The sequence below is a fragment of the Pelophylax lessonae genome (genome assembly GCF_965119305.1).
Source record: "Pelophylax lessonae genome assembly, chromosome: 2".
In the NCBI taxonomy this organism is placed as follows: Eukaryota; Metazoa; Chordata; class Amphibia; order Anura; family Ranidae; genus Pelophylax; species Pelophylax lessonae.
The window spans coordinates 186,508,451-186,523,039 of record NC_138769.1 but is presented as its reverse complement, the minus strand read 5'-3'; the positions used below and the strand labels follow the sequence as shown (position 1 = coordinate 186,523,039).

The window sequence follows — 14,589 nt, the reverse complement described above, 5'->3', positions numbered from 1 at the left end:
GAGCTGTCATTTTACATAAATCTAAAGTGAAGGTGACATTGGCATATGTTATTTTTTCCTTTTTCAGTAAGCCATTTTGACCATGGCCACATAGTGTCATATATCATGTAGAATTTGATTTGTGTTAGTGGACAGTGTGCAGAACTCCATGCAATGGAGCTAATATGCCATTATTATGTGTTAAAATCTATTTGCTGCTCAGTGGTGCCTTTTGGATGTATGAGATTGCTTGCACCTTAAGCAATCTCATCAACTGGCGGTCAGCCGTGGTAATATTTGCACGTCTTGGTTACGGTGAGACATGAAAGCAGAAAGCAGATTTGACTGATGATTTCTTGTATTCTACAGAAAAGAAAGTGTTTTCTTTCAGAATTTCATAATTGGACATTCGTAGAAATGTAAATTCCATGTATATAAATGCTATACTACATAGCTTAATTGTACAATACAGGACACTGGCAAAGTACTCATCTAGGTTATGGGCTCCTACCTTCAGGTGATTGGACTTGCAAGTTTTCAAGGACAAGCCCACTGGACGTCACCTCTATAATCCTTTCGGACTCCGTGAGTCCTTAGTTTTTTGTTAGTGTCCTAAGGTGATGGACCTCTTCGCCTTCACAGAGAAATTACTCTTAGCTTTAAGTAGTTGTAAAGGTAAAATCTTTTTTTTTTTTTTTTTTTAACCTTAATGCATTTTCTGAAAGGACAGTCAACAGGCCCCCCTAAATACTCACCTGAGCCCAATCTGTGGTTTCAATACAGCAGTTTTTTGTTTTTATCACTATTCTGGTGTGTGCCTTTACTATAGTAACCTACTGCCAAGTGAGGGGTATATCAACACATGTGTATGTACCTGGGGTTAAGAGGTTTCTCAATTTAATCAGGTGTGACTTGGAGGCTGTTCTTGGAGTCGGGCACTCAGAGATGCAGAGAGCCCAAAATCACTAAGTGGCTCCTTCGGGGGTGGCGCAACATTTATATATGGATGCCTTCTCTCCTAAACTTCATTTGCCAACAGCAAAGGTTGAGGTGTTTGTTACCCCAACATTTCATATTCCTAATATGTGCCTGCTGTATTATGTCCTTAAATGAAAAAGTATTATGTACTCTTTGTATTGCTTCCTTTGTGTGAAATCTCTGGTGTTACTGCAAGTCCCTTCTGCTTTCCTTTTAAAAACTGACCATACTAAGCAGGGGAACACAGTGTGGTTAGTTCTGTAACTATGCTGGGAACTCAGCCTGCTCTCCTCCAATGATCAGACTTGTTCTGACTCACCCCTCCTGCACAGCCAGCCTTTCATTGGAAAGTTCAGTGTATCGGTGCACCACCCCCCCCCCCCCCAGTTCTTATGCAGCTGAGAACAGAAAAAACAAATAAACTATTTTAAACTGAATGGGTTGTTTTACAAAGTGATTGTTTGCAATCACTTTAAATGCTCATTTGGCCTAGTAGAAGAATACTTACCTTATTTTTTACTCCAACGGTGGCTACTCTGTGCTCCCAGTTTTTGGGCTACCACTCAATGCCAATTGTACAAATCTCTATTGTTGAGGTAGTACTTAATCTAATATGACCAGATTGCCCTGGATGACTGGTGGAGGAAAATGTCTTGCAGCAGGTTGATAATGGCTTGAGGGAAAGAAGGGGATGCTTTTGTATTTAAATCTTCAAATCTAGATCTAGGTGGTAGTTGAATGAAATGTATCTTTTCAGACCTGTTTCACTGGGGAACAGTTCTTATTGTGTAGAAACATAGAAGAGGGTCACTTTTACTGTGTACTCCCAGTACACATGACATTACCACACATGGATAAACTGGGCATCGACTGGAAATTGACCCACGTCAGGTAAGATATTTGTTGGCTTGATCAAATGTATGGGTCGGAGCTTTTTCAGTATGCTTTCCTTGGGTGGCACCATGCACTTAAAGTGGATGTAAACCCTCTCATATACCCAGTGAATTGAACAGTCTCAGATGAAACACAGAGATTAACTACTTCCGGTCTGCGCTATAGCCGAAAGACAGCTGCAGCGCGGACTCTAATTTTCAGGAGGCCTTCTTTAAATGGCCTCCCAGACACAGGCTCCCCGCGCGCTCCCGCGAGCATGCATCGGGGAAAATCTGTGTCGGCCGTGTCCCTTGGACACAGCCAATCACAGATCGTGGTAAATGGCCAATCACAGCGGCCATTTACCACATGATCGGCCCATGCAATGAGAGATGATCTTATATGTGAACATATGAGATCATCTCTCATCGCCAGCGCTCCTTCCTCACACAGAGACTGCAGTGTGAGGAAGGAGCAGAGCCAATCAGCCGTTGGGGACACAGAAGAATGTAATCAGGGCACTGATCTCCAGTGCCTTGATTACACAAGGTAAAAAACATACACAAAGTGCCCACCATCAGTGCCCACAGTGCCCGCCATCAGTGCCCCACATCAGTGCCCACAATCAGTGCTCATAGTGCTGCCAGTCAGTGCCCATCAGTGCCTGCTCATCTAGGCACTGATGAGCACTGACTGGCAGCACTATAGGGCACTGAGTGTGGGCACTGATGGTGCTGCCCATCAGTGCTCATCAGTGCTGCCCATCAGTGCTCATCAGTGCCACCCGTCAGTGTCCATCACTGCCATCCGCCAGTGCCCATCAGTGCCGCCTCTCAGTGCCCATCAGTGCCGCCCGTCAGTGCCGCCTCTCAGTGCCCAGCTGTGCCACCTCTCAGTGCCACCTCTCAGCGCCCAGCAGTGCCACCTCTCAGTGCCCAGCAGTGCCGCCTATCAGTGCTCATCAGTGCCACCTATCAGTGCTCATCAGTGCCGCCTATCAGTGCCGCCTCTCAGTGCTCATCAGTGCGGCATATTAGTACCTCCTCATCAGTGCCCATAAGTGCCACCTCATCAGTGCCCATAAGTGTCACCTCATCAGTGCCCATCAGTGCAGCCTATCAGTGCCCATCAGTGCCGCCTCATCAGCGCACATCAGTGAAGGAGAAAATTTTTTTATTTTCAAAATTTACTCGCAGAAAATAAGAAAAACTTTTTTTTTGTAAAAAATAAAAAACCCAGAGGTGATTAAATACCACCAAAAGAAAGCTCTATTTGTGTGAAAAAAAATGATAAAAATGTCATATGGGTACAGTGTAGCATGACCGCGCAATTGTCATTCAAAGTGTGAGAGCGCTGAAAGCAAAAATTGGTCTGGATGGGAAGGGGGTTTAGGTGCACAGTAGGCAAGTGGTTAAACAAATCTCCCTACATAAGTTTTACTTGTATATGTGCTGTCTTCCGCTTTCTAGACTGTTTAGAAAGTGCATGTCCTGTTAGAATTTTCTCTTTCTGATTCACCTGTGGGAGAGAAGTTTGGCTATAAACTGTAAAACAGCTGATTGGAGGAAAGGCACACACCCCCTTTCCACATAGGCAGAATAATGCAGAGCAGTGCTGTAAATAGACCAGCTCTCTGCTAATCTATTTATAGCTCCCACCCTGACACTAAATTCAGCCTGATTTTATCTCAGTTAACTGAGAACTTGTCAAAAGTTATCATGTTGCTAACAGAAGAATGGAGCAGGAGAAAATCACAGGGCTTAGGGCTTTGAATAGAGATAAGAAAACACTACAGATAGATGTGCCCAGGTCAAATTTCATGAATAGGATTTACATCCACTGTAAGTGCTGGATTATCTGGTATTAACAAGCTTTTTTTTTTTTTAAATGGAGAACAGTAACAACAGAGCCAGAAAGTCCAGTTTTCTTTTTGTCTGTTTTGTTGACCGTGCCAGTTCTGGTAAAGCTCTTTTTACTGGTAGCGGGTACCTAAGTATCCACTCCCACTTCCATTTGGATCGCCTTGGCTATCCAAATGGAGGGTCCTCCCCCTCTCTCCTCCCAACTTTGGACATGTCCCAGGAGGCTGTGAGTCCATTCACAAAGTGCAGCGCTAATCACACATGCACAGTGGGAGTGGGGGGGGGGGGCTGGCTATAAAGCCGTAAGAAGTCACAACCCTCTTCCCACGTCCATTACCATGGTTAAAAGGCCACATGTCCACAGCCATAGTTAAGAGGCCTCATATTCCATTATGGTATGAAAAATTCTTCCGTGCATAAATTCATCAAGACTGTAAATCTTGAACCCATGGTAGGGGTAGTCCCCAACCTTATCTCTGACTGCAGCCAGGGCCGGTGCTTCCACTAGGCAAACTAGGCAGCCGCCTAGGGCGCATTGCCACCTAGGGGCGCAGCCACGAGTCAGCATTCTCTCTCCATCATGAATGATCCTTGGGAGCTGAAGGGAGGTGCGGCAGTGGGGGATGAAGAAGGGACAGAGGAAGATGCCAGGTGTCTGGGGCAATGGCGGAACTACCAGGCCCTGGATTTCCACCATTGTTGGGGGGGGCCCAAGAGGCAGGAAGGGAGCCCACCGGAGTGCTGCCTGCATAATGATCCTCTTCATCTGGAGCTGAGCGGCCTAAACCCTGGGCAGGACGTGACTCTCTACACTGAGCTGGTGGGCAGCTGTTCATTTCCCTTGGTCAGTGTTAAGCAGAGAGCGGAGGAGAGCTGAACCTGAGCCGGAGCTCAGCACTGGAGGGCGGCACCTTTACTGGAGCAGAAGCAACTAGGTACCTGAATGGTCTGAGGAGGTTGGTGATGAAGGATGTGCGGCGCTCTCTGACTGCTGCTTCTCCCTCCACCAGGAGCCAGTTGGAGCTGTGGTGAGCACTGTGGTCCAGGAGAGGAGCGTCCTGGGAGAAGGAATTTAGCAGGATCACAGTGAAGGAGGGCAGAGTGCGGGCCATGGGGGATAGGGGTCACGAGTGTAACAGGGGTTCGGGGTCACCAGGTGTGCAATAAGGAATTGTGACCCCTTGGTATGCCATGGGGATTGAGGTCCCCAGGTGTGACATGGAGGAACATCAGGGTCCCCAGGTGTGACATGGAAAAACATCAGGGTCTCCAGGTATGACATGGAGGAGCATCAGGGGCCCCTGGTGTGACATAGAGGAACATTGGGATCACTGGGTATAACAGCATGACATGGAGGAACACAGGGGTCCCTGGGTGTGACATGGAGGAACATCGGGGTCAGTGGGTATGACAGCATAACGTGGAGGAATATTGGGGTCCAAGAATGTGACATGGGGAAACATTAGGGTCCCTGGGTGTGACATGGAGGAATATGGGGGTCACTGGGTATGAAAGAATTACATGGAGGAACCATAAGATCAGGGTCACTGAATATGACATAGAGGAGTTTTTAAATCCTTCCCTTTTTGTTTTATTTTATTTTTTTGGGGGGGGGCGCGAGTAGCTGGTCTCGCCTAGGGCGTAAAATAGTCTAGCACCGACCCTGACTGCAGCTACAGAGGTCAGTGAAGCTTGCAATATTTTAATGCCTCTAGCCTGATTACTAGAAACAATGCTTTTTCCCTATTATTGTGCTGCTGCTACCTGAGAATCATTATAGTAGTATTAGAACATGGAATCATAGGAGATTCCTACTGCCTAATCTCCAGGTCTATTTTGATTGTTAGGTTGCGGCAAAAAGATTCAGTCCCAAAGCTACAGATAACAATAACACAGCAATTCAAAGTGCATCATGTATAAAGTGAATATTAAACAAGCCTAATGTAGAGCACTTACAGTATTATTTCATATTAAATGGAAAGTAGCATATGCTTATCTACAGATGTACTCTGAAAAAACTGTATTACAGAACTGATTCACTGAATTATTCACCAGTGGCATTTGATTGTGTCAGATCAACCATCAATTCCACATGTATAAATTCTTTATGGATTAATTACATAAATATTCATGATATTGCATTCGATTGCCAGATGTGTAGTTAATAGTAGAGGTCTGATAGCATTCTCTTCCTTCCGCCACAGACAAAATTGTGCTCTGGCGATCCAAGCACATATGTTTATGCACATATCTGTAAAAAAAAAAAAAAAGATCTTTATATGGTCATAACATGGCTTTGCATACCACTAATCTTTGATATGTCAGGCAGATGCTTTGGCATCAATTCTTTTTGAGTCTCTGACCTGGATGTTGTATAGAAATAAGGAATTCTGATATTTTTCTAAAATATCTGTGACTCATTGGCATTGAAGCTAAAGTCATCTAGGATCTCAGTAAATAGGACAGCAAAACAGCAGCAGGCACTATACTTTCTTTATTTCAGGTATACTTTTAGACTTCAATAATGTGATCATCACCTGCTCAATGATACAAACAAAACAAATGTGTAAAATTTGCTAAAAAAGTGATGAGAACTGAATTACTTAGTGGCTAGCAGCTGCTCTAAACCGTGAACATTACGTAATACACTGTGTTAACTAGATTATAAAACAAAATGGAGCAGAGCTTTTCCAATACTTACTCAATACTCAATGTATTATTATAACCAATAAAATTCTCATGTGTCGTCAAACGTGACCAACAATAACAAAGTTAATGTATAACAAAGTGCATCAAGTGCCCAAAAAGTGCCAACACACAAATAGTTCATAGTCCATAAAGTGACTACTGCCAACACACAACTGTTTCAGATAGTCTGGTGCTCAGTTTGATCTCCAAGGCAGCCTTCTGTACTTCTACCACAATCCCCCCACCGGGGGTCTCACTCACCAATGATTGTTGACCCCTAATTTTTATATAAGAATTTCAATATACTGTCAGGGTAGGTCACTCCTTTTCTTTGTCACCTTTTTCTTTTACTGATTTTATTTTATTCTTAAAATCCCCACAATGATAAAAAGTAATGAGGCACAGAGCAGTGGCGCTCCTACAGTTACAGTACATATCGGCAGGTGGTTCCAGAGGGGCACATTATAATGTGAGGGCATTACTTTTTACTTAAAAAGTAATGCGGCACAGAGCAGTGGCGCTCCTACAGTTACAGTACATATTGGCAGGTGGGTCAAGAGGGGCACATTATAACGTGAGGGCATTACTATTTACTTAAAAAGTAATGTGGCACCGAGCAGCGGCGCTCCTACAGTTACAGTACATATCGGCAGGTGGTTTCAGAGGGGAGCATTATAACGTGAGGGCATTACTTTTTATCATTGTGGGGAATTTAAAAATAATCAAAATCAAGATTTCTAAAACCATTAAACATTTCCAGTCATCTGTTGTCAATGTATTGATCCACCTGGTTATCTCATGCGCTTTGCTAACTAATTTTCCTGTTTGTAGCTTACAAGAGTGCAACCTGATATGCTCTTCTGTGCTGTAACCCATCCACTCTATGATTTGATTTGTGTGTAGGAGTGACCTTCTATACATCACTGGTTTGAGGAGTCTTTTTTAAAGAGGTCGTGGACTTTTTATTTGCCTAACAGGACAAGCTTTTTTCTTCTGTCCTCTTTCATTATTAAGATATTTTTCCCATAGAATAGCTGTTTACTGGATGGTTCATGTTATTGAAGTATTCTCTCTGGTTTAGAGAAGGTCAGAAGTTTCTGAGATGCAGCAAGCATTGTACCTAGCACCAGTAATCATCACACCACCGTCACTTAGTTCTCACATCTTCTTCATTTTGTCTTTTAGACCAAATGTCTCCAAACCGCGGGGGGGGGGGGGGGGGGGGCGGGGGGATCTGAATGCGGCCCTTTGTTTACCTTTATCTGGCCCTCTGGGGCTATTCCTCCCATGGACATGGGACACTACTGTATACAACCGATATCAACAATGGGGAACAATTTCTCTCACTGACACCAACAATGAGACACCATTCCTCACAATGATACAACTATTTCTTCCACTGATACCATTAATGGGACACTACTCCTACCACTGATACCAATAATAGGGGAATTATTCTTCCTAATTATGCCAACAATGGGCACTATTCCTCCCACTGGTATCACTGATGGAGCATTATTCCTCCGACTGATACCAACAATGAGGCACTATCCCTCCCACTGGTATCAATGATGGGGCACATTTCCTCCCACTGAGGCACTATTCCTCCCACTGATATCAATGATGGGGCATTCTTCCTACCAATGATATCAATGATGGGGCATTATTCCTCCCAATGATACCAACAATGGGGTACTATTCCTCCCACTGATACCAACTATGGGTCAATATATCTCCCATTGATACCAATAATGGGGCACTATTCCTTCCACTGATACCAATGATGGGGCACTATTCCTCCCAATGACATAAAGAATGGGGCACTATTCCTCCCACTGATATCAATAATGGAGCCTATTCCTTTCACTGATAACAATAATGGGGCACTATTTCTTCTATTTATAGCAACCATGGGGCACTCTTCCTCCCTCAATACCAAATGAGACAATGTTTACTCCCACTGGCCACAGTCCGGCCCCTCTAAATTCTGAAGAACAATAAACTGCCCTTTTATTTCGGAAAGTTTGAAGACCCTTGTTTTAGACAAAACAAAATTTTAATTTCTAGACCTTGCCTGCATGCTTTATTTACTGGGGTTGATTTACTTAGCAAACTGAGCGTTAATAACGTTAATAAATAAAGTGGAAACTTATGAATACCAAGCCATACGTGAGGAAAAAAATACACATTTGGATTTTTTGCTAGAACATGATTAGCTAAATGAAATAAAAATAAACAAACACAGCTTAACCTTAGTTGCTGAGTTCAGTTTACATTCACTTTATTAAATTGACCATGCTTTATCAGTAATTCAACTCTCATGAGTTACAGCCACATGATTTACTGTTTGACTATTTGTATTATTAGAGAGCTTTAAAGTGCATATCGAATAGTCTAAGTGCCGGGTCACACTTGTGCGATGCGGGAAGGCTGCGAATTTGCAGCCTGTTCCCGCATCGCAAACGCACCCCTGGCAGTTCACACTGCCATATGCGATACGCAGGGGGTGTCAATGAAATGTTAACGACACCCCCAGTTTGATCGCATATCGCAGTGCGATCTGACAGTTCGCACAGGATCGGATCGCACAAGTGTGAACCACTGTGCGATCCGATCCTGATGCGGCTGGAAAAAAGGGTCATGTGCGTGTTTGGTGCGGATACAGTGCGAATTCAGCCATACAAAGTGTATGGCTGAATTCGCATCCGCACGTCCGATCGCATGTAATGAAGGAGCAGTGCGCTCCGAATTACATGCGATCGGCGCACTCGCAGGAATGTGAACTGGCCCTTAACATGTGTTAGTGTAACCATGTAGATGTGAACCCTATCAAAGAACTTCTCCCATGCACTTCTTTTTGGTCTGTAAATATATAATTGACAGTGTTTTATTTTATCTGTTCAGTAAGTGCAAAAAAAAAACCCTTTGATCTTGTCAGAAACCCAGAGCTGTCCTGTGCATGCTTCAGTTATATCAGCCTTGTCAGTTTTTCCCTTGGACTACAGAACACCTACCCCTATGTTACAAAGATGAGGCTAAAACCAAACCATTTCTTGAAATTTCAGTGGAGCAAAAGCACTGTGTTGTCAACCTAGAAGAGGAAATGTAAAAGCTGAGTGCATTTCTGTGAAGACCAACATTATGCTGACCTATATTAAAATGTATTTACATTGTGTTAACATTGTGTAAATATACTAGCTTATCTAGCTTATTTTTTGTCTTTGGTAGCTGGTGTGATGCTGGTACCTGAAAGCAAAACAGAAGATGGTTTTGAGACACACTTTGGCTTGAACTATCTGGGCCATTTCCTGCTGACACACCTCCTGCTGGATACTATGCGGAAATCTGGAACCAGTGATTTTAATGCTCGTGTTGTTACAGTATCATCAGCCACCCATTTTAATGGAGAATTGAACTTTGATGACCTACAAACAAGGTAAAATAATTTTAATGAAGCACTGTTCATCAACAATACTTATTTTGTTGACTCACTCAACCGTCACTAATAATGTACAGGCAGACATGTGCATATTGGAAGGTAAAATAAAATGTTACTTCATTGAAATCCAGGTATCTTTCTGGGAATGTTTGCATGCCTTTAAATGCATCTTGCATGTAAATGCAAGGTCCACCTATTAGGAGAATCCCTACCCCATATAAAAAAAGAAAATTAACAAAAAGTAAAAGAAAATTAACAAAAAGTAAAAAATTCATAGATATTTGGAGGGAATGTAGCCTCACCACATAGGATTATACATTTTTCTCCCATGTACATAACTCGTTCCCAGACATAGGCCACCTATTTATGCTTTCTCCTATGCCCTCGTTTATTACTGATGCCAAAATACTACTAATATCCGTTCCTTGGTCCAATAATTCCCCAGTGCAAACACTGATTACAGACCTTTGGTCTAGGCCCCATGCAGACCCCTGGCAATTGAAAGCATCGCTTCTGAATGACCCAACCCTGTATAAAGAAGTTGAGATGGAATTTCACTAATTTTGCTGGTGGATGGTGCAAGGATTTTTGTGAGGATTTTCAAATTATAGTTGAGAAGAGAAATTGGTCGGTACCCTGAACATAGCGTGGGGTCCTTTCCTGGCTTTAAGATCAGGACTATGTGGGCTTGGGATAGGGAGTCAGGCAATGCTCCAGCCTCCAGGCAAGCTTTATACAGGCTACAGAGTCTAGGGGCTAGGTCAGATATATACATCTTGTACCAGTCCCCTGGCAGGCCGTCCGGGCCTGGGGTCTTCTCGGGAGGGAGAGAGTGAATGGCCCCCTCCACCTCCTCAAGGGAGAAGTCCACATGGAGGGAGGCAGCCTCCTCCTCAGACAACTATGGCAAAGACAAATCTCCGAGAGACCCCAGGCGTTCGTAATAGGTGCGGAATTCCGATAGAATTTCGTCAGGGTCTGAAGTGACATTCCTCGCCGCCGACCGAACCAGGGAGACAATGGTCTGGAGCCTAGAATACGCCACCAGGTTTGCCAGAAGTCTCCCGTTCTTGTCGAATGTTGACAATTTAATCTCTTGTTTCTCTGCCTCTTCAAAATCCAGCTTAAACTTTTGGTGGCTCTCGGTTTACATACTGCTAAAGCCTAGCTTGTAGAATGTTCAGCATAACCTTGCTAGCGTGTGAGATGAGAGCGATTTATACGGTAGTTTGAACATTCTTTGGTGCTGCTGTTCTTTGGTATCGGAATGTAAACAAACCTCTTCCAGTCCTGTGGCCGTTGTTGAGTTTTCTAAATTTGTTGCCATATTGAGTGCAGCACTTTAACAGCATCATCTTTCAGGATTCTAAAAACCTCAGCTGGGATACCATCACTTCCGCTAGCTTTGTTATTAGCAATGCTTTCTAAGGCCCACTTGACTTCACTCTCCAGGATATCCGGTTCAAGACCAGTGACTGCATTATCGTGGTTATATGGGATATTCAGATCTTTCTTATATAGTTCTTTTATTTTTTTTTTTTGCCTTTTTTGTCTATTATCATGCCCATCTTTGCACAAAACTTTCCCTTGATATCTCCAATTTTCTTAAAAAGCTCTCTAGTTTTTCCCATTCTGTTGTTTTAAACAACTAATTCTTTGCATTGATTGTTTAAGAATATAATTTTGTCTCTTCTTTCTGTCCTTTGGAAGTCTGCATTCAGTTGCGTATATTTTCCCAGTTCTCCATTGCCTTCTTTATTTGTTCAGCTATTTGTATAGACTCATCAGATAGCCACTTTGCTTAATTGCATTTCTTCTTTGGGATGGTTTTCATTGCTGCGTCCTGTACGATGTTACACACTTCCTTTCATAGTTCCTCCGGCACTCCTTCTATCAGATCAAATCCCTTAAATCTTTTTGTCATCTCCACTGAGTATTCACAAGGGATCCAATTTAGATCATATCTTAAATATCTAGTGATGTTTCCCACTTTCCTAAATCCAAGCTTGAATTTTGCCATAAGAAGCTCATGGTCTGAACCACAGTCTTGTTTTGACTGACTGTATGTTTTTTTTTTTTTGTTTGTTTTTTTTTTTTTTTTTGATTGAGCTAGATGAACTTGTGTCTTTTTTCAACCTGACTATGTAACTATGGTCTAATTTCTATATTGACTATCTGGTGATGTCCATGTGTAGATTCGCCTCTTTGGTTGCTGGAAAAGAGTGTTTGTTATTACCAGTATGTTCTCTTGAAAAAACTCTATTAGCCTTTGTCCTGCTTCATTTTGTACTCCAAGGCCCAAATTTACCTGTTTTTTTGGATATGCTTTGACTTTCTATTTTAGCATTCCAATCTCCCATTATATCTTTTTTTTGGAGTTAGTTCCAAAAAGTGTTGTAGATCTTCATAAAAGCAGTCAACATCAGCTTCTTCAGCATCAGAGGTTGGTACAAAAGCTTGAACTACTGTGATTTTGAAAGGTTTGCCCTGGATACAGACTGAGATCATCATAATGACTTACCTCTGGTAAATAAACCTCTTCTGCTGCCTGCAGCTAGTTTTTTTTCTTGGTGCCTTAATTTGAGTTGCCTCAGTCCAGCAGTGCAACATGTCAAATCTCTAGTGGTTTGCAGTGTCCCCCATTAGGGACCTGACACCAGCAGTCTGAATCGTTGTCAACTACTTGACTTCACATTATCCTTGGAGTGCCCTTTAGCTCTATAAGGTGTGATCCCTTCCTTTGTCATATCCAAAAGTTCTCTACACCTACACTATCCTAGATTTTATAGAGAAAAACTTTGATTTCTCTCCCCCCCCCCCCCCTTTCCCTTTTCCAACATCTGTACATTCCTGCGCTGTTATGGCCTCTTTTTTAAAATCGCAAAGTACAAGCATGTTATACTTACCTAATCTGTGCAATTGATTCGCACAGAGCGGCTTCAATCCTCCTCTTCTGGAAGCCCCCGTTGGCGCTTCTGGCTCCTTCTGTTCTCATTGTGACAAAAAAGCAAACCACTTTATATGGTGACACACCTGGGGGCTTGATCCTGAGCTGCACTATCTGCATCTATAGATACAGACAGTGCAGCTCGGCCTGCTTCCTCGTCACAGGATTCGACTGACAGCAATGGAGGCCATTGAGCCTGTGAGAGCGGGTAGAGCTGCTACAGATGGGCAGAGCACTGGATTCAGTAAGGGCTCAGGTAAGTATAAGAGGGGGTTAGGGGGCCATACTGATACCTACTTATTTTTACCTTAATGCAAGAAATGTGTTAAGGTAAAACATGTTTAGGCTTTAGAACCACTTTAAAAAGAGGATAAGCTAGGGAGGTTAAGACAGCAATATTAGGACAGCGTTTGTGTGTAGGACTGAATGGAGAGGTCAGAGCTCAGAATTACACCTAGCACATTAGCATGAGTAGTGGGATTAAAGTCATGCTACTGATCTGGATCAAATATTATAAGCTAATTTTGGAGTAATTTAAAAGAAGTAGTGTAACATCCATATTGATATGTCAGTTAGTAAGTCATAAGGAAACCAATGGAGTGAGCTGAGAAGTAGAGAGACTTGTTATATTGCTTTTGGTGCCACTCTAAGTAGAGGTGAAAATATATGCCTGTGTTCCAGAACATGGGGTGCAGGCTTATCCTAATACCAATCCAGAGGGCTAGTAAATGTAAAGAAGAAAGGATCACCGCTACTCCCAACCAGCCCAGGTGAACAAATGATAAGGAGCAACCTAAGTCCACATGTCTCCACCACACCACACATCCTGATGCATTTCGCTCCTTCCGGGGGCTTAGTTATAGGGTGGGAGCAGGATGAAAACATTTATTTATCATTAACCGCAGGGAGAAAATTGTGATAAAAGGTGAAAACAGGTGCCATCTAGCTATAAGCCAAAGCTGCAGTGGGGGGGGAAAAATGTGAAAAGCTAGTAATAAACAAATATGAGAGAGTGTTGTTATAAATCACAATAAAAAAAGCAAATGAAATGAAAAGTGAGACAATGAAAAAAGAATTTGGATGAGTACATCAAATAGTAAAAAAAAAGAGATAAACAAAAGATAAATAATAATAATAAAAAAAAGAAGAAAAGTTAAAATTGAGAGAGAGATACATTTGGGCGTTGTCGACAATGGGATGGTATTGGAAGGGGCAGTTTCTGTGGTGTGTTGCTGGCAAAAGCCAGACTGTAAGGAGTTTAGAAAGTTAGTGTTAGTGAGGTGATAGCTCAGAGGGTTTTAAACAAAGCATTCTAGTTTAGAGGTTTTAGAAAGATGGGGAAGATACCAGTAGAGAAAGAGAAATTAAGGATGTGAGTTAGCATTAGAGTGCCATTCACATTTGGCACATAGACAATTGACAGACAGGCTGCCTTAGCAGGCAGCATCTGTATCCGGGGAGTGGCCCCTATAAGTCTTTGGGGGCCCACTGTATGTCACAAGTAGGGGTTGCTGGAGTTAGACGTTCCGGCATCCATATTAACACAATTCTAATCTTTTTGGCTCTATACACCACCACAAAGGGTTTGAAATGAAACAAACAAGATGTGCTTTAACTGCAGACTTTCAGCTTTAATTTGAGGGTATTTACATCCAAATCAGGTGAAAGGTGTAGGAATTACATCAGTTTGTATATGTGCCTCCCGCTTTTTTAAGGGACCAAAAGTAATGGGAGAATTGGCTGCTCAGCTGTTCCATGACCAGGTGTGTGTTATTCCCTCATTATCCCATTTACAAGGAGCAGATAAAAGGTCCAAAGTTAAT

The 14,589-nt window shown here is 42.7% G+C and overlaps 1 protein-coding gene across 2 annotated transcripts in view; it reads left to right on the top strand.

Annotated features, from left to right (window-relative positions):
* Positions 1 to 14,589, top strand: part of DHRSX (dehydrogenase/reductase X-linked) — a 766,480-nt gene that overhangs the window by 588,297 nt on the left and 163,594 nt on the right. For both annotated transcript variants that reach the window (XM_082244855.1, XM_082244854.1), the window contains exon 5: positions 9,609 to 9,816. In XM_082244855.1, the coding sequence (XP_082100981.1) occupies positions 9,609 to 9,816 (208 nt within the window). The remainder of the gene's footprint in view (positions 1 to 9,608; positions 9,817 to 14,589) is intronic.